We start from the raw sequence: 18,584 nt of genomic DNA, 5'->3' as shown, positions 1-18,584 counted from the left end.
TCCAGGATGTCACCACATAGCTGTCATCTCTCCGCCCTCTCATTTGTTGACCTTCTGGAAAGACCAGTTCCTTGTACTGAGTGTTACGAGGTCAGCTGGAAATTCTACCCTTGAATCGAGGGTAACCTTTCCTCTCCAGATCTGGTAGACATGGGAAGGGCTGGCTTTCAAAGAGCCCCAGGAAGTCCTGTTTCAGAATCAGAGCAGAATGTGGTTGAAGTAGAAATAAATGCTCTGGAGGGTCCTTAGCTTTGATGAGGGCATCTCCACGGAGCTCTGTCTTGTTTCCGAGTCTACTTCCTAATGCACATGCACTGTCTAGGCAGAGTGTCTTGTCAGGGTGTGACAAGCCATTTTCTTACGTCTGTGGAAAACCCCTGACTCCAAAGCAGCATGGCTGAATGAACGCCTTTCTAAACACAGCTCGTTTACTCTCCCAGCATGTGTACAGCTGTGACCCTGAAATCCTTTTCTTACTGTATAATGCTCCCGCAGACACCCTCCCAAATGGGGCAAACACCAAAGAGGCGCTATGAGCCTTGCCATCCTCAGTGAGTGCAGCGTGCCTCCCCTTTCCACTGCTGGCTTCAGAACTGCCCTGTGCCTGCTCGAGCCCCTCTGAGCTCTCCCTGTCTGCGGGCAGCATCAGCGACCTAGGGCTGCAAGGCCAGCGCAGAGTCCTGTGCTCTCTAGCGAGGCTTGTTGGCTACCAGCTGCAGCGGTCCAGGCAGGGCTTTGAACAATGTGCATTTTCAGTCTCTCGCTTGAAGTCTTGGCCTCAGAACTGCATTCCCAGGCTCTGTGTTTTCACTCTTCCCTGAGGGTTACACACAGGGAGAGAAGCTGTTTATGGAGCCTCTCCGGAAGGCCATGCTTAAAACAGGAAAGTTGTAGTCAAGCCGCCATCCCTACAGATTACTCTGTCATATGGTGATTCTTGCCCTATGATTTACTTGCTGACATCATTCACATTCTAATAACCATTTTACATTGACTTCCTCTAAAAATTGTTAGATTTAATTTGGAAGTTTTGCACAGTTCGGGCTCTGTATGTTTTGGTTATATGGTTGACCTTTTGCTGTGTCTTCTCTCCCTTTCCTGTCTTGGAAATGCAGGTTTTTCCTAGAGCAAAACAATCGGATTTTTCAGACTCTGTTGGAGGTGTCCGCCAGTCAAGACAAAACTCTAACAGCAGAGCATGCCCGAGGCATGGGACTAGACCCCCAGGGAGACAGAAGCTTTCTGATGGACCTGCTGGAGGCCTATGGCATCGATGTCATGCTGGTCATTGATAACCCCTGTTGTCCATAGGAGGAGGACCAGGACTTGGTGGTGAGCCGCTCATGTGGGGTGACAGGAGCCTGGCGTGCACCCCAGGCCCTCGGCAGCTTCAGTTTAAGTTAACACAAAGGACTGTTTAGACTCTCCAACCCATGTAATGTGTGCCATTTCCTTTCTCCCCTCCGCCCTGGGGCTGAGGTGAGGCCATCGGGTTTTGTAACCTTTGGTTGGACATTGGAATCTACTGTCTTCCGCTGCTCCTGGTTTGGGTTTAGTCTTAGGAGTTCCGTCAGTCAGAGGGAGAATATGATACCCATGAGTCCTAGTGTGGCCTTAGATGTGCATCTGCCTAAAACCAGAAACTAATCAGATGACCTTTTAGGGTCACCAAGTTCTAGGGGTCGGGTTGTGATGACCTACTTGTCACAGGACAAGTCTGCGTCTTCTGGGTTGATGGGAGTGGTGACCACAGAGAAGGGAAGCAGTGTGTCTGACAGAATGTCAGGGAAAGGTGGAAAAATGGGATGAATCTTTGAAACCCTTTCTAAAGTAAGGTCATGGTAGCTACACAGCATAACACACCCCTAGCCCCTCCTGCATCTGAATCCCCTCCGGATGGCTTGGTGAATTCTGAAGGTTGGAGCTGGCCCCGGAGCTTATATAAGCAAGTTCATTTGACATTTGAGTCTCTTTTGAGGGCTGACTATCTTCTTGGTGTAACAGGTTCAACAGGTAAGGGAAGACATCTCAAGGTTCTCTGAGAGCTCTCTGGAGGGATTGTTTGCTGTCCTGAAGCAGATATTTCTAGTGAATTCAGAAATGTAGCCAGGGTCTGAGCTGGTTGACTCAGTTTGGGATGTGGTGGGAACAGGTCTCTTAACTGGTTTAAAACTTCCACATACTTATCTTTAGCAGAGAAAACATTCCTTAGCCTAAGTAGCTGGGTCCACAGATCCAACAGATTTGACAGGGAAAATAAAAAGTGCCTCCCCTGCCAGAAGAATAGCTGGAAATCGCAGATGAACAACCAGGCTCGCTTTCTTTGGCCTGGGATAGAACTTGCAGTCAACTTGTTCTTTGGGGCCAGGTCACTCGCGACTGCCAGGTTCCTAGATGAGACACACTGGATGAGAGGCAGGTGTTAACCATACTCAGAAAGCCAGTTCCAATGCTAGTCTCCTTAAAGATTTTGACCGAGTTTGCGTTTTCAGTAATGATTTCTTCTCCTGTGCTCCTACTGCCTGCCTCTGTTACATGTGAACAGCTAGCTAGCCATCCAACATCCATGTCTGTAGCCAAAGAGCAGTTGGGCTGATGTCTGCAGCAGACAGAACTTCAGATCGCGGGGCTGGGCCTCTTATCTCAAGTCTAGGTTCTCGCTTAACTCAAGTATTTTTGCTGTAGTTCCCTGATTAAAAATCCAAGAAGGAAGAGATTTGGGTGTGTGGAGATGCAAATACACACTGATGAGTCAGGGTAACATCTTTTCTGTAAATATATAAATAAGTTTATGCATTGACATAAACTGTTCAGCTAATAGGTCTCTCTCTGCAACGTGGGTTTAGCCGTCATCCCAGTAACGTTTACAAAAAACAGCTGTGCGCAGTGGCTCAATTTTCACCTATTCCTTCCTGTGGCTGACTTCTCCTCGTGCCCCAGGGCCAACTGAACAGGGACCATCAGATGCTGATGAAACAACACTTCCAGTAATCTCTGAGAGCCTCCAAGTTGGACATAGATATCCAGCTAGAGATAGGAAGAGCCTTTTCTGAGAACCTCCCCAGAGCCTGCTGCTTGCCACCACTGTTCCTGTGCTGATGCAAGCTGATCTAAAGATAGCAAGGGGGAGAAAGGCTGTGCTTTGTGAAGTTGGGCCCTGTGGACCCTTTCTAACTAAGCCCCTGATTTCCTGGTCTCTTTGTACCCCGCCCACCCTTGCAGAGGACAGTGTATAGGTGGCCCAGAGGGATACAACCCCCAGATGATGCCATGTCTTAGGTCATAGGTTCTGGGCTCTGCTGACCCCAGAGCAGGACTTCTTGTTCAACATCTCTTTCGATCCTTTCCTACTCTGCCAGCTTCCTCCTGCAGCCAGAACCTGGCACAGACCTCTGTGTGGTCCAACAGATGTATGTTAGCACCTCTGCAGCCTTTGCCTCCATTATCAGCTTCAGAGTATGCCTTAGAAGTGAATTCCTGTCTGTGTCCCCGTGAGGTCTCACTTCATCAGACTGATCCCCCCAGTGGCGGTGAGCGATGCAGGCCTGCCTCATGTGCTGCAGGTTCCCCATACAGCAAAGACATTTGGGTAGACGGATACAGGACCCCTCTACCATGATGGCACAGAACCTCGCAGCCACAGGATTTTTTTTTTTTTGCCACTTTTTGAAATACTTTCTAAAAACCCATCTTGTTTTATTAGGAAGAAAGAAGTGAGTTCATACCCTTCACAACTTTCTAGGTCTGATGGTCAGCAGAGTCAGGCATTTTTTTTTTTCTTTTAAATTACCACTGGCCTCTAGGAAACAGGGTTAAAAATCAGATGTGGGTCCTGCCACTCTCCTGGTGGCCCCCACCAGATCCCTGCCTAAGCTAACAGAGCCCTTCTGGGGAGCACTAAACCCCATCTGTACCATGCTATGAACCATGTGCCAACCCAAAACACTTCCTGAGTTGCTGGCTACTCAGTCATTCTTAAGTTAGAAGAAATTCCAAGTGGCCACAATCCTCAGAGGGATTGGGGTTTTAGAGTTGTGGACATCCATATTAAGTATAACAAAGGCCTCTTAAAGTGGATGTTGTCAATTTCATTAGCAGATGGTAGGAAATAGTTGGCTAGCTGGTGCCTGGCTCAAGACTCTTTCTCCAAAAGGAATAAAAAATAGCAGAGCTTATCTCCCCAGAGTCTTCAGAGGAAGGCCAGGTCATTGCTTGGTATTAGCTTGGGCTTTAAACATGGAGCCTTCCCTATGCTGGGCGCAGATCCAGGCCAGTGTTGGTGTCCTACCTGGGGCCCATATGGTCCCGCGAGTTAGGAGTACAGTGTGACAGGAGGCGTTGGCCTCCCACACTCCCACCCTCCCTGGCTGTGGGAGAACAGGATAGGAACTCGAGACTGTCGCGTACCTTGCTGAAAACCACAGGAAAAGCACGGGAAGGGTGAGAGCGACACTCGGGGACAGGAGTGTTAAATGCTTCGTTGGAAGGTTCGCTTACATACTTACCTGACGTTAGTTAGCTAGGAGATAAAAGTAAGTTAAGTCATAGCTCGTGGCTGTCTTCCTTCTGGTGGTGGCAGGCGGTGAACCTGCTCTGTCTTGAGGCACTGAAAGCATATGGATGCAGTGAGAGAGGAAAATGGGACTTTCAGGGAGACTTGCACAGGGTGGTACCCAGTTAGTCTTCTGGTGGCAAACGCTAGCCTCTAGAGACACAGGCACTCAGGAACTGTCCTTTCCCTTAAACTCACAGCGGAGAGTGGATTGCGGTGCTCTCCCCAGGTTCCGTGCAGTGGTCCTTGTGAGGTAAAGAAGGGATACAGGGTGTGGATGAACAGAATTACAGGATAATGCCGAGCTTCACAGTGTGGAAACGGGCGAGAACCTCTGTAGGAAGACCCAGCAGGCCCCCCAGGGCTGCCATCTCCCCACCAGACTTGCAGGCAGGTAGGCTATGATTCGAAGAGCTGTCAGCCCTCCTATCTCTCACCCACGGCTCACAGTTCTACCCCATGGTGAGGATCCTGGGGGCCTGTGGGCTTTACCTCAGCAGACCTAGTCTCATCCCTTCTCATCTCATGAAAATCCTTTCTGATTCAGGTAAGGGAAGGGGAGAGGCTGGGGGCTCCTTATACCCAGCGCGTGGGTTTTGACTCTTCCACTTAATTGCTAGCATACCTCTGCTCCCAGAAGCGACTGGAGTACTGAGTGTTGTAGGAAAAAGACTGTGAATTAAGGTAATGTTTTCCCTATGAGAAACACAAGTTTATTTTTATATCAGTGTTACTGAGTACTAAAGTGTTGCAATGGAAAGGAATTGCAAAGTCATAATCTAAGAAGGAATAGGCAGCTTTGTAATTGGACCGCTGCCGAGGCCCTTAGTGTCATTGTCCATGACAGTGTACTGAAGCTGAGCACAGACTGTGAGAACTTCTTCAGTGGCACTAGTTGGCCTGGGAAGGATGAGATGGCCACCACCTTTGGCTGAAGCTCCAGGACAGAAGGGATAAATGCAGTCCTTCGGTGACTGCTTCCTCCTGGTCAAGGGAGACGGTGGGAATGGGGGTGGTTTCTAGCTGGCACTTTAATTCACTGAAGCGACTGCAAGTTGGGTGATGATGCTGTAAATTTAGAAAAGGAATAGGAAGTTTCTAGTGCTATATAGAGAAATGAAGATGGGATAAAGAAAGCTCTGCTTTCATCTTGTTAGAACTTATTCTAGAACCATGTTGACTTAAAAGTCTTTACAGCAGAGGATTTATTTACTTTTGCAGCAGGTTCCTGCTCAGTCTCACAGTGAGTTTATTTTGGTTCCGATGATACTGGGGCTTATGGGGGCAGAATAGGGTTTTATAAATTGTGTATAGATGGAACTTCAAAGTGAAATACCCAGCAAATATATTTAATTGAAATTGTATCTGGGTAAATTAAATAAAGATATATAAAAGTTAGGAAAACTAACATCAGCCATCAGCAATGGGGCATTCTGGCTGGGCTCCTGAACTGCCAGCATGGGTGGCTTCTAGGATTTGGGGTGGAGGTAAACAAAACAAGTTCTTTATTTGTCCAGAACTTGCTGGCTAAATTTTTATATAAGTCTGGAATATAATCCTTTCCTGAAGAAATAGTTGTCACCAAGGAAATCTGTTTTCCAATTTTTTTTCTTTTTAAAACATTAACTGTCCCTGTTGCCTTAAATGTAAAAGCCTACTTTGAGTAATAACCCCAGCCTAAGAGTTATAGCAATAAGAGAATCCAAATCTATTTTTGTTTCAAGTCTTTACCTCTATGACAAAGTCAGAAAGATAATTGGTAAGTTTTGCTCTGGGTATTACTGCAGACCAATGTATCCTTTCTCTGTGTCTTCAATTGTGTGTTATTTACAGACCTGGAGAGAGCTGGGCTTAACCCTGAGGCTAAGTGCAAATGTTTCTTGAATTGATTCTTTCTGTGGTACAAGTAACACCTGTGTATATCTGTATATATCTGAAGCAAGTTATGTGCAGAGGTTGATAATAACTATATTTACAAAAACCCCCAAATTTTTACAATTAAAGTCCACATTTTAACATGAGCCTGTGTGCTGTGATCTCTAGCAAGGTGTCTTGGTAGGAAGGATGATGGCCCCAGCTGTGAGCAGAGCCCGAAGGCTGATGCTGCTTTTACCTAGAGATGAGGACACACACTGGGGAGCGGCAGCCAGTCCTTTGAGAGACTGTGGTTGGATAAACATCTCCAGGTAATGGAAACTAAAGTCAGAGAACCAGGACTGTGTATCTTTAATCCCCACAGGAAACTTCTAGACTCTAGAGAAGCTATTTTGTGTCAGAAATATCTTCTGAGAGTTTTATGTGGCATTATATAGATATATGTGCACATGCTTATCTGTACTCTAAAACTTTTATTTCAGCTTTGCCTTTGGGGGAGTGATTTTAAACCAGTATAGAGTGAATGGCAACACTGACTGATGGCAAGGCTAGGTTTCTATTTTCTAAGTGGGATGGCATATCTAAGAGTGTGCCTTATAAGAACTAACATTCTTACAGTTGTTTTTATAATAATGTTCTTATAATGCCAGTTGCTTGTATAAAGGCCAGAGGTGACCCCCATGATCCCCTTGGCAAAGCTGAGCATCTGTATACTTGTTAAATGTGGGTATTTTATGGATGTCCAAAGAAAAGTAGATAATGAAACCCAAGCCCTTAAAGGAAACTAGGGAGTAGCCACCCCCCATCCCCCGCCAGACAGGGTTTCTCTGTGTAGTCCGGCTGTCCTAGAACTCACTCTGTAGACCAGGCTGGCCTTGAACTCAAGAGATCTGCCTACCTCTGCCCTGAGTGCTGGGGTTAAAGGTGTGTGCCACCACCGCCAGGCATGTGAGTAAAATTCTTAATGTGGATCCAGTATCTTTTCCTAACCACGTGGCACTTACGGTTAGACTCTGCAGCTACACGGTGTTCTAAGAACGAACACTGGATTCCATACTAGTCCTTCATGCCGTTACAGAAGCACAGATTCTTTTATCTCCTTACAACAGAGCAGCTCTTATCATCCACAGCTGGCTTGGGGTGAGTGATTCATGCTCATCTTCAGACTCACCTGTTGCTGATAAAGCAGAACATTTGCCTCCACCATAAACATACGGAAATAAACAGACAAACCTTATTTTTGTATTCTTCAATTGAGGGCTTTCTTGTAGGTGCTGTCTGTCTGATCCATTCATGCACTGATTTTACTGGAATGGGACATGTGGATGGGTATAACACTGTCTTTAAATTTTATCTTCCTCAAGTTCCTGTTGCTATGGCTGTCACTTTCCCTTTCAAGACGACAAGGGCTCAAGCCAACTTCAGACAGAGTAGGCCTTCTAAAGTTCAAGGTCTTCTGGGTATGAGCAAAGGAAATGCCCATGCTAGAATTAAAAGTAAATGGTACTGGGGCTGGAGAGATGGCTCAGTAATTAGGACCCAGGTTCAATTCCCAGCACCGACATGACAGCTGACAATTGTAACTTCAAGATCCGACACCCTCACACAGATATACATGCTGTCAAAAGACCAATGCACATAAAATAAATAAATAAATAAAAAGATGTTTTTAAAAAAAGTTGATGGTACTAATGATCTGGCAGGAATCCATTATGGAAGTCAAGTGCTTTTAGTTCTCAGCTTGCAACAGACTAGAGAAAGATCTAATCAGATTGTTAGTTAAAAGATCATTATTAATATTCATGCAGTAGTATGCTTTTTCCTACTAATTTCAAAGCAATTAAAAATGATGTTATAATTCTTACATCTATTTTGTGGGCTCATGAGTAATAAAAATAAAAAAGGAATATAACTGATACAGAATATCCTTGTCTCACCAGAAATAATATTTATGTATCGTATAAATGAACTAGTTAGGAGCAACAACATTCTAATAATATAATTTTTAATTACCAAAAATTCATTACTGCTTTAAATAACTATTTCTAATAATATGGAACAATAATTGTTAAAACAGTTGTTCTGTAATGAATTAGCACTTAAGCTATTTTTGCTGATAGACAGTGGTATAGAGATGTACCCAAGGGAGAGAAAAAAATAATTTAAAAATTTCATATAAAAAGAGTTCACTAGTTTATTTACATAAATAAATGAGGGGTGCATTTAAATTACACTGGATATGTTTAAAAGAATGATGCAACACTTTATTTGTAAACAACGGTATTTACACAACACTAGAAAGTACACTGACAAGTCTTTAGCTTCCCATGAAAAATGATAGATGTCAACATGAATACGTGATTTTTTTAAAAAAAAATAATACATTTGGGAAAAGCAGGAGTTTTGAAGTAGTTTTAAAATACATTCTCCAGGTCTGGTTGGTTCAGCTGTGAAGCAGCCGTTTAAAATGAAGATTCCTGCCAGATTGAGCTACACAGCTTGGGGGTGGGTCCCAGGTCGGTTAGTTTCAACGTGCGCTTCTGTCATACACATGCAAACTAACAAAGAAGAAGCGCAAATTTGTCTTTTAATAGCATTTTATCATATGTTAGCCAGGGCTGAAAAGGAAACAACCTCACGTCTGCTTTCCAGATTGAGACCAACCAATTGGAGCACGGAGGAACAGCACCCATGAGAGAGGCACCCAGAGAAGGCAGCTGCTTCCCTTGGATGCCCTAGGATGGTCAGAAAACGGGAACCGTAGCTTAGTCTCCATATTCCACTCTCCACTGTGGGGCAATCACAAAATTCCAACCCTTTCCAACTCTGCACAGCTGAGCACAAGAACTTCCTTGAACCGGCCTGAGCAAACCACTAAGGAGGAGGGATCGACTACCACAGCACAGGAAAGCAGGACTTAAGGGATGCTGGTCACCAAGTGGGTGAGGGTGACAGGGTATGCTCACTAGGAAGCACTACAAGTCAGGAGAGGAGAGGTCAGGACTACTTGCCATGAAAATTCCCTTGGGATCCTGTGACAACACTCTGGGGAAAGAAGCACACCCATTCCCTTGTGGTCCCACTGGTGGCGTGAAGGGCAGTCCGCCAGCGCCGTGCTGCAGCCGGATCACTGAGATGCACTCTGCAGCATCTGCTCCCTCTTCCGTGGGTCACAGAAGAACTGCAGTTTCCTGGGCATCAGCGTCACCTCCACAGGCATGGCTTCATACTCCTCGCTGTCGATGCTGAAGGAGCCCTCAGTTCCCTGCAGAGAGGAGGGATTCTAAGTGCACCTCTATGACCTTCATGATGAAGAAGCATCTGCTGAGGTCAGTCAAAACAAAATCTCCCAGTGCTCACTGGTCCTGGAAATACCTCAGTTCTCTCTCCATCCATGAAAAGGGATTTTTCTTTTTAAAACTTCTATCTCAAAAAATAATTTTGTAGCTTGAATAAGGTTAAAATTTTAAAATATTTACCAAAAGACAATAAATTATCAAAGAACTAACATGATACATAAGCAAGGATATCCATTAGGAGAAAAAATAATGACCATGTAACTGAGGGCCAGGGACTATAATTCTTCTAGGCTAAAAGAAAAAAAGTCAGGTAATTTTCATTTGAGGGACTGTTGAAATACGGAGCGGCAGGCTGTGTCCCGCCACCCGGCTAGCTTTACCCGAAATAATTACACGGAAACTGTATTCTTTTAAACATTGTCTGACCCATTAGTTTCAGTTTTTTATTAGCTAGCTTTTACATATTGATCTAACCCATTTCTATTAATCTGTGTAGCCCACGAGCTGGCTTACCGGGAATGATCTTAACCTGCGTCTGTCTGGAGTGGGAGAATCATGGCGACTCCCTGACTCAGCTTTTTTCTCCCAGCATTCCGTTCTGTTTACTCCGCCTACCTAAGGGTTGGCCTATCAAATGGGTCTAGGCAGTTTCTTTATTAATAAGAAATCACTCCCACATCAAGGGACATTGTGTCTCCTGACTCATTTTCATTATTCCCCAGACTTGCTGGGCTCTGGACGTGGATGTGCCAACACTAGTACCATTAGAGACTTGGGGCCGGCCCAGCCGTAACCCAGTTAATGTAGCATTTGCTCCATGCAGTTGCGGCGGCAGCACATGCGACACCTCCCATTGGCCTAGAGTTCAATGCAGTGCAGCAGCACCACGGCCACAGCTCTTCAGAGACCTGCAGTAACCTGTGGGGCAGCAGCAACCACATCACCTTCAATTCCTGCATCTCCACGTTTGATTCCTACTTCAACAGGTTACTACTCTAAGCATAGCACACAACAGCATACTTTACAGAAAAAGTAAAACCCACTGCTTACCAGCTAGAAAATTCCTAGACAATAATATGATTATAAATGTCTTTTGCATTATTGGCATGAAGAAGCAAAGGGCAGGGGACGTAAGAATCACTTTGAGGGAGGAGCCTGGCTTAGAGACTCGAAGTCCTCAGAGGCCTGATCCATATCAGTAACTTAAAGCCGTTCTCCCTTACCTTGGAACTGATAATGAGTTTGCCAAACAGAAGGTGCCTAAATGGAGGTCAGGTAATACGGAAGAAGGAGGAAGAAATGGAGGGACAGACAGACCAACCCAAAAGAATGGTCCCCCCCCTTACCTCAGGTGGTTGCCCCCACCCCCACCCCCTTACCTCAGGAAGGAGGAGAGTGCAGTGGCTGGCCTGGAGACACTCAGTACCAGCTGCACGCAGGTCGGGGTCTCTCATCTTCTTACTTCTGTTAGTGGAAGAAAAAGCGAGGTTAGAATCCTTGATGGCAGTTGCATTAGGCTGCAGAAAGCCCAGTTCTCCCTTATGAGGGCAAGGAAACCACTGAAGACCAAGGCTCAGTGACTAATTCCCTAGGATTCTGGCCCAGTGTTGTAATAGGTTCCAGGCCAGTAGACTGACTACTGACGTTCTTGCTGCAGGGAGCGTCATAAAGCTGAGGCCAAGTTTCTCTCAATTGTTCTACATCTATCTAATTCTTAAACTGTTAACCTCACATTTCAAAATTAGGATATAATTAAATCCTCTGAGAAAAGCACCACACTTCTGTGACCTTCATTAAAGACAAAGTAGTCTTATTCTAGCTTGCGGTAGATACCTCTTTAATCTTGAAAGTCCCAGATAGTTTCTGATAAATCTCCATATGTAACAGCCTGCTTTGCACATATACCTTTATTAGCTGGCCTTGGAATAAAGCAGTTGGGCACAAATACACCTGACCTCAATGCATATGTACCCCATTTCACTAGTTATAACAAATACAAAAAGAGGGGAAAGGAAAGAGGCAGGAGTTTACGGCCAGCCTGAGCTACTTGGGGAGTTAAAGGCAAGCTTGGGTCTAAGAGACCCTGTCTCAAAAAAAAAAAAAAGGTAAAAAGTCTATTATCTATCTTTATTTGGAAACAATTCTTTCCTGTGGGGTTGTCATCAGCATTTCCCCACGTTCCTTTAAGATATTCAGGACACATGGATTGCACACATTCACACATTTACTTCCCTTAGGAACCAAAAGGAAACTTGCTGATAAGAATGCTGACTACAGCGCCATCTAACTGAGGGATACAGGGGAAGTTTTGTTTGGCTGTCAATTTTATAAAGGAGATTTGAATATGGCTGCCACCACTAGCCACAATCACTCAAGATACAGTGTGATCTGTGCACACTGTAGAGGGACAGCCTTTTCCTTCTTCCTTTACTATACACCGAGAATAATCAAAGGCTGCAAGGAGCCATTAGAATCTGAAGAATTTGTATCAAAGGCAAGACAACACAGATTAATGAAAGCCATTCTGCTGCCCACGCTGGAATCGATAATGACGCAGCCATGGAGACGCAGCTGCAACAGCAGCAATGTCCAATCCCTAAGTGGGCACGAGAGGGAGCACCAGGACGATGCAAAGGCAGCTGAGCAGATTACTGGTTGGCATGGGAACACACAGCTCCACAGATACTTGGGAGATGTCTGGAGGGTTACAGAATTCTTAGCCAATGAAGTTCCAGCTGAGGCAGGACTTAACAAATCAGGCAGGAGTCTGAGGAGTCTACTGGATTACTAAAGGGAAACCTGGGAAACGTCCAGGTACGCAGTGTCCTTTCAAGTTTGTCCTTGATGTTCTGGGAACAGGGAGACAGGGAATGCATGCACAGTAAGAGATACTGGGGAGTGAGGCTCACTGTCAAAAGCCTCCTGGAGACTGACAAGCAGTCCTGAGACAGTAGACATGATTTCCTTCTGTTTTACAGATGGCAAAGTACTCAGACAAGTAGATGACCCTAGAGTTCCAAGGCCAGGGAGGAGCCACTCAAGCTCCTGCACTGAACCTCGAGTCCTTGACTATGCCAGAAACATGGAATTCTTTCATTTCAGTTGAAAGGCAGACTGTTCCATTCTCATTTCCCAAAATGAGCAGAGGAGGCAAAAGCATTCAGGCACCACAAATGCCAGCCCCATTCTAAAAAAGAAGAGTTCCCAGACAGGCAGACAGACAGACAAGGCCTTTGCCGGGTCTCCATCTGAAGTAGACAGCCCACTCCGAACAGAAAGGGTTGACAACACAAGTTATTTCATGAACCTCCATTTCCCACAGGGCAGACACTTACCCTATGGTTATGAAATCTCCTTTGCTGACAGTATCAGGCTCGATGCAAATGTTCATAAAGTCTTCTTTGCTCTAGAAAGATCAAGAATATGAACGTTAAGACATGGAAATTGGGCTAATGCAGCTCTCACCCACAGGAGTCTGTATTTAAAATGTAAACATGATAAGCAATCTGTTGACAGGTTTCTCTGCCTGGTTCCGCAGCTGTTCAGTCCCAATAAAACACACAGAGGCCTATGTTAATTATAAACTGGCTAGCCTATTAGCTCAGGCTTCTTATTAACTAATTCTTACATCTTAGAGTAACCCATAATTCTTGTCTGTGTTAGCCAAATGGCTTGGTACCTTTAACAGTGAGGCCTTCTCATCATGCTTGCTCTGTGTCAGGGTGGTGACTGCAGACTGAGCTTTCCTCTTCACACAATTCTCCTGTTCTCACTGCCCCACCTCTACTTCCTGCGTGACTACTGGCCAATCAGCAATTTATTAAAAATAATGTTTTATTAAAAATAATACAAGTGGCAAGATAAAAGACCATTGTCCACAGCAAGCAACCCTTTCTATTTCCCAATAATCACTGTAAAGCTTTGTGTTTCTATCCATACAAAACCCTGAAAGATTAATCTGTAGGGAAGCACTGTGGCAAGAGGCACGATTACTGTGCCCCTCCTCATTTTGCTCCTAGTTATTAACTAAGAACATTAGCCCAGCTTTGTGAAACAACCCAGCACTTCTATGTGGCTTTCTTGGAGTTCAAAACACATAGGCCCAGGAGAAATACACAAGCCTCTGAGCCCTTGCCAGAGCATCACAGGTACCACCAAAGCACAGCTGAATCTACTGGGAATCACACGATACTCTGACCTAATGACTGCTCAGAGTTCTCATTTCACTCTGCTACCTGCCAAGTGCCAGCGAATTTCAGCAATCCCTGAAATGTTTGGTTTACATCACTAACAAAAAAACACAAGGAGTTTAACCCACAAAGAACTTACATTTCACAGTAGAGAGTGCAGGGAGTAGAACAATAAGTATATTTCAGAATACAGTAGAAAACAGTTATACTAGAAGTACATCAGAATATATTACAAAATGTCATAAATAGACGAGCCTCAGATGACATTGGTTGTAGTAACTTTTAAAGTATTTATTTACTTTATGTATTTTGTTTGCATGTATGCCCATATACTACATGTGTTCAAGATGTCCATGGAGGTCAGAAGAAGGTATCGGATCCCCTGGAACTAGAATAAACTGGTTGTGAGCCACTGTGTGGGTGCTGGGAATTGAACCTGAGTCCTCTGAAGACCTGGATCTTCTGGAAGAGTAGAAATATCTTCTACTGCGGAGCCATCTCTCCAGCCCCAGTGAGCAATACTTTAAAGAGAGCAGGAGCCCGGGAGGTGAGCAAGAAGAAATATCTTCATCTACAACAACAGTCTTCAAACAGCAGGTGCCCAGGGGGGCTAGACGACATCAGGATCCTGTTTGTATTTGCTGGTTTAAAGTTAATTATTGTACAGAGACTCAGACTCTGCTATCATTCTCAGAGTTCCTTGCTCAGGGCCTGCTGTGAAGCTCAAGAATTTTTATTTCAAACCATATCCAAGAATCTGATGTTGCCGATCTAAAGGCCATATATTGGAAACCATTATTCTGTGAACAAGCCATCCACACAAAGGGAGTGCCCGGCAGAGGCCTTCAGGTGGCAGAATCCCTGAAATGTACAGAGAATGGAAAAGAAATCCACGTGTCTGAAAGAGACTGAGTGGCAGGGCCAAGAGAAGCAGATGAAGATGGGGAAGAAAGCATCTTGTTGGCAGGGCTCTGCAGACCCACTATAAGGAATGTGTTTTTTAGGTTGGGTGAAATGGAGAGCCGTGCAGGGCTCCAAGGAGGTAATGTTATGGCTTTTGTAACAGGGCCACTCTGCTCACTGTGCTCTACCTGCAGAGGCAGGTGAGAGCCAGGGAGGAACATGACAGAGAAATGAGAGGGAGGAGCAAAGGTTCAGCAGATGCCAGGACAATGATATGGGGGGATGATGGGACATGGCATTGGGAGCTGCCCGGGAGCAGGAGGGAAATGATCCAGTTGCCAGGTCTAATTAATTCACAGGGGATAAGGGGAAAAAACAGCATATTTAAATTTGTTGGCACAGGCATGTTCATTTGTTCCCTGGCTGCGGAGACATGAAATAATCACTCAGAAACTATATTATTTGCAATACTGTTTGGCCAATAGCTTAGGTGTCTTTCTAGCTAGTTCTTTTATCTTAGATTAACCCCTTTCTATTCTGTGTATCACCATGTGGCTGTGGCTTACAGGACAAAGTTCCATCGGTTATGTGGCATCCCCCTGACTCTGCCTACTCTCTCTCTATATCTTTTCCAGCCTTGCCAAATTCTGTTAAGCCATTGGCTGAAAGCAGCTTCTTTATTCATTAGCCAATAAAAGTAACACATATACAGAGGGACTTCCCACATCATAAACTTGCAGCAGGACAGCACAGCCATCCTCCAGTTAGAACGGACACCAGCATGTGTTTTCTGGTAACGGCCAGAGAGAGTTATCACAAGTCTCTATGACTGCACTAGGTTCTGCAGTATAAAACAGCCATGCAGTACTTAATAATATGTTAGTGTGTTCGCATTCCAACAGAATCCACAGAAACTTGAATCTGTGTGACTCCACTGGTGAAAATGTAGCGACCCCTCGCTTGAAGGCGGCTGGTGGGGTGGGCCTGTGGTTAGCCTCCACTGACAGCTACTCTGCGGCTTTGTTCGAGGCAGTGATGTGGCCTGGAAGTGGCGCCTGCTGTTAGTCTCCAGATTTTACTAGAGGAAATGTCAGCCTGGACTCAAGACTACTTTTGTCCCATTACTGAGGAAAAGCCTTTGAAAGCATCAATACCCCAGAACTGACAACTATGTTCACGTTTACCTGATCTTGTTATGTGTAAGATAACCAGGAGTGTATTCAGTAACAGGCAAATACTAAAGACAAAACCATAAAACTCCATTGAGAGAAATTGAAGACATTACTAAGTGAAGAGATACATCACATTGATATCCCAGAAGGGTCAATACTATAGAAATGCCATTTCTCCTCAAATTGATCTATAAGTACAAGACAACCTTATGAAACTTTTATGAGGAACCTAGTAAACACTCTACAATATTTACAGAAATCATGGAGCTGAAGAGATGGCTCAGGAGATAAAGAGTGCTTGCTGCTCTTCCAGAGGGGCTGAGTTCAGTTCCCAGCACCCACACTGGGTGGCTGAACCACCTGCGCAGCTCTGGGGGAAAAGATGGGGGGCACTAGAATAAACTGGCCCGAACAACTGGCAACTGAAATGAGTAAATAAAATTGGAGCCCTGTCTTCATCAGTTACCTCCGCAATGCATCAGTTACCTCCACAATGCATCAGTCACCTCCACAATGCATCAGTCACCTCCACAATGCATCAGTTACCTCCACAATGCATCAGTCACCTCCACAATGCATCAGTTACCTCCACAAAGCTCACTTTCACGTGGCAGCTTTTCTCTTTTAAATAAAAAGGGACCAACCACCTCATGAAAATCATTTTAAGTTGATTTTCACTTAGCCATATATGATTAGTATTTTGCCACATTAGTAAATACAAAGATCACATATTACTTTAAGTAAAAGCATAATATTCATTTAATCAACCTATTGAATGTGTTGCTGTTAAAGAATAAACATGCTTTATTAAGAGACATTAAATTTCTGACATTCTACACTCCTAAAGCTGTTTTCATACTTGGAGATAATATTTTAATGATAAACATTTCAAGCTATTACATCAGCTACAGTATCTGAATATCTACTGTATTTGCTTTGCAAAGCGGTGGGGGAAAGAAAAGAAGAGTGTGCTCCACTAGCGACAGCCCAGTGTCGCAGACCTTTGTAATGAGCACAAGGAGAAGAGCAGTCAGCGTCCTGGATGTGGCTCACCTAGAGCTGCAATCACAGCTCAGTTCAATGCATCACAGAGATTCACTCATCAGAGAACAACGGCAAAGGAGGACAAGCAATATCCTGGGAATACACTGTCACCAAAGACTAAGAATAAAGAAAATGTGTAATAGAGATTTTATCTTCTTTTCAAAAATCTCCTGAACAAGGACTTTTCAACCTCTCGGTTCACGGTAGTTTCAGAATTCTGTCTAAGTACACTAAGAATTTAAGTGTTCACGCCCACAAGCTAAACAGCTATACTTGTCAGGACAAGGGGTATGCATGGGTTCTAGACTCTTTATAGACACTACCAAAAATAGTGTCACAACTTACAGTCTCCTGAAGGCTAGGAGAGAGGTCTGTGCCCATGCACATCACCCTGAGTGCTACTGTGCTGTGTAACACATGGCGATCCAGAAGTTAGTATTTCAGGTTCTGCTTCTTTGGAATTGATTTTTTTTTTTAACTCTAGTATAAAATGCAGTTAACTATTTACACACAGACTCATGTGGTATAGTCTGAGGGTAACATAACTAATTTATGTAAGATTCTGTGAACAATGACTCACTCCCATATAATAATATCAGCAAATATGAGTTCTGTTTCCTCAAAATTTCCCTTTGTGCATTTTCTATTTTTAGCCCTTGGACCATTGTTTAATATTGTCTCTGTTCACTTCTTATTGATTTATTTGAGGAGTTTATGATAAGGAGACCTAATAAATGCTGGTCTGTCATACTCAAATATTCTCCCTAATTGTCACTCCGAAGTTATTCTTTTTAAATAAGTAGATTAATTCATCAATATAAAATTTTCCCTAGGTGTCATGCTTAGAAAAACTTTTGTACTTTCCAAGTTTATGCTGATAATCATTTAAACTTAACTCAATACTTACCAACACCAGCCAAAACAATTTTCTACAGCAATGGACGTGTTCATGTCTGTATATTTAGTATGGCGATAAGCTACATATGGCTATTGAACATGATATATGTCTACCATGACTAAGGAACTGCATTTTAAACTTTATTTTAATCCCATATACTTTACTGCCACATAAGGTTAATAACTACTGCTTTGTACAGTGCATTAAATCATATATGACAGCCTACACATGGCACACTGGCCTGTAATTTTACCATTTAGGAGGCTGAAGCAGGAAGATCACAATTTGAGGCTAGCCTATACCACAGAGCAAGACTCTGTCTCACCAAAACCAAACAAAACCCCCATATGTGTATAGCTATGGATTATGTGTTTCTCCTGGGGAATCTGAGTCTATGCATTTAATATATTCACAAAAAAATAACACATGTTTACTCAAGTGAAAGTTCAACTTTTTTCTAGCTTTACACTTTTAAAGCTTCTGTCCCGAGTCTTCCAAGGTCACGCAAACAAGAGTCAAATACTTGTCCAGAGATCCCTGCGCTCCTGTGCCCCAATGCACTCAGCTACCACTTCTCAATGCTATTGTCTCTAAAGGCACACAACAGCCTCCTTTACTTCATCCTTTCATCTGTGTCCACAGAGTAAAACA

At 44.1% G+C, this 18,584-nt stretch overlaps 2 protein-coding genes across 2 annotated transcripts in view; one reads left to right on the top strand and one right to left on the bottom strand.

Annotated features, from left to right (window-relative positions):
* Window positions 1-6,567, top strand: part of LOC121463357 (DENN domain-containing protein 11) — a 33,936-nt gene extending 27,369 nt beyond the window's left edge. Inside the window, exon 9 of the mRNA XM_041675537.1 lies at window positions 1,116-6,567. Within this exon, the coding sequence (XP_041531471.1) occupies window positions 1,116-1,311 (196 nt within the window). The 3' untranslated portion in view covers window positions 1,312-6,567. The remainder of the gene's footprint in view (window positions 1-1,115) is intronic.
* A 2,102-nt stretch (window positions 6,568-8,669) lies between these two features.
* Window positions 8,670-18,584, bottom strand: part of LOC121463358 (acylglycerol kinase, mitochondrial) — a 73,962-nt gene continuing 64,047 nt past the window's right edge. The window contains exons 14-16 of the mRNA XM_041675538.1: window positions 13,062-13,132; window positions 11,106-11,190; window positions 8,670-9,692 (exon numbers count right to left, since the gene is read on the bottom strand). Coding sequence (XP_041531472.1) covers window positions 9,555-9,692; window positions 11,106-11,190; window positions 13,062-13,132 — 294 coding nt within the window. The 3' untranslated portion in view covers window positions 8,670-9,554. The remainder of the gene's footprint in view (window positions 9,693-11,105; window positions 11,191-13,061; window positions 13,133-18,584) is intronic.

Source organism: Microtus oregoni, unplaced genomic scaffold (genome assembly GCF_018167655.1).
Source record: "Microtus oregoni isolate MIOR12 unplaced genomic scaffold, Mior012 000026F_ref0000081, whole genome shotgun sequence".
Lineage (NCBI taxonomy): Eukaryota > Metazoa > Chordata > Mammalia > Rodentia > Cricetidae > Microtus > Microtus oregoni.
This window is presented reverse-complemented; position numbering and strand designations above follow the sequence as displayed.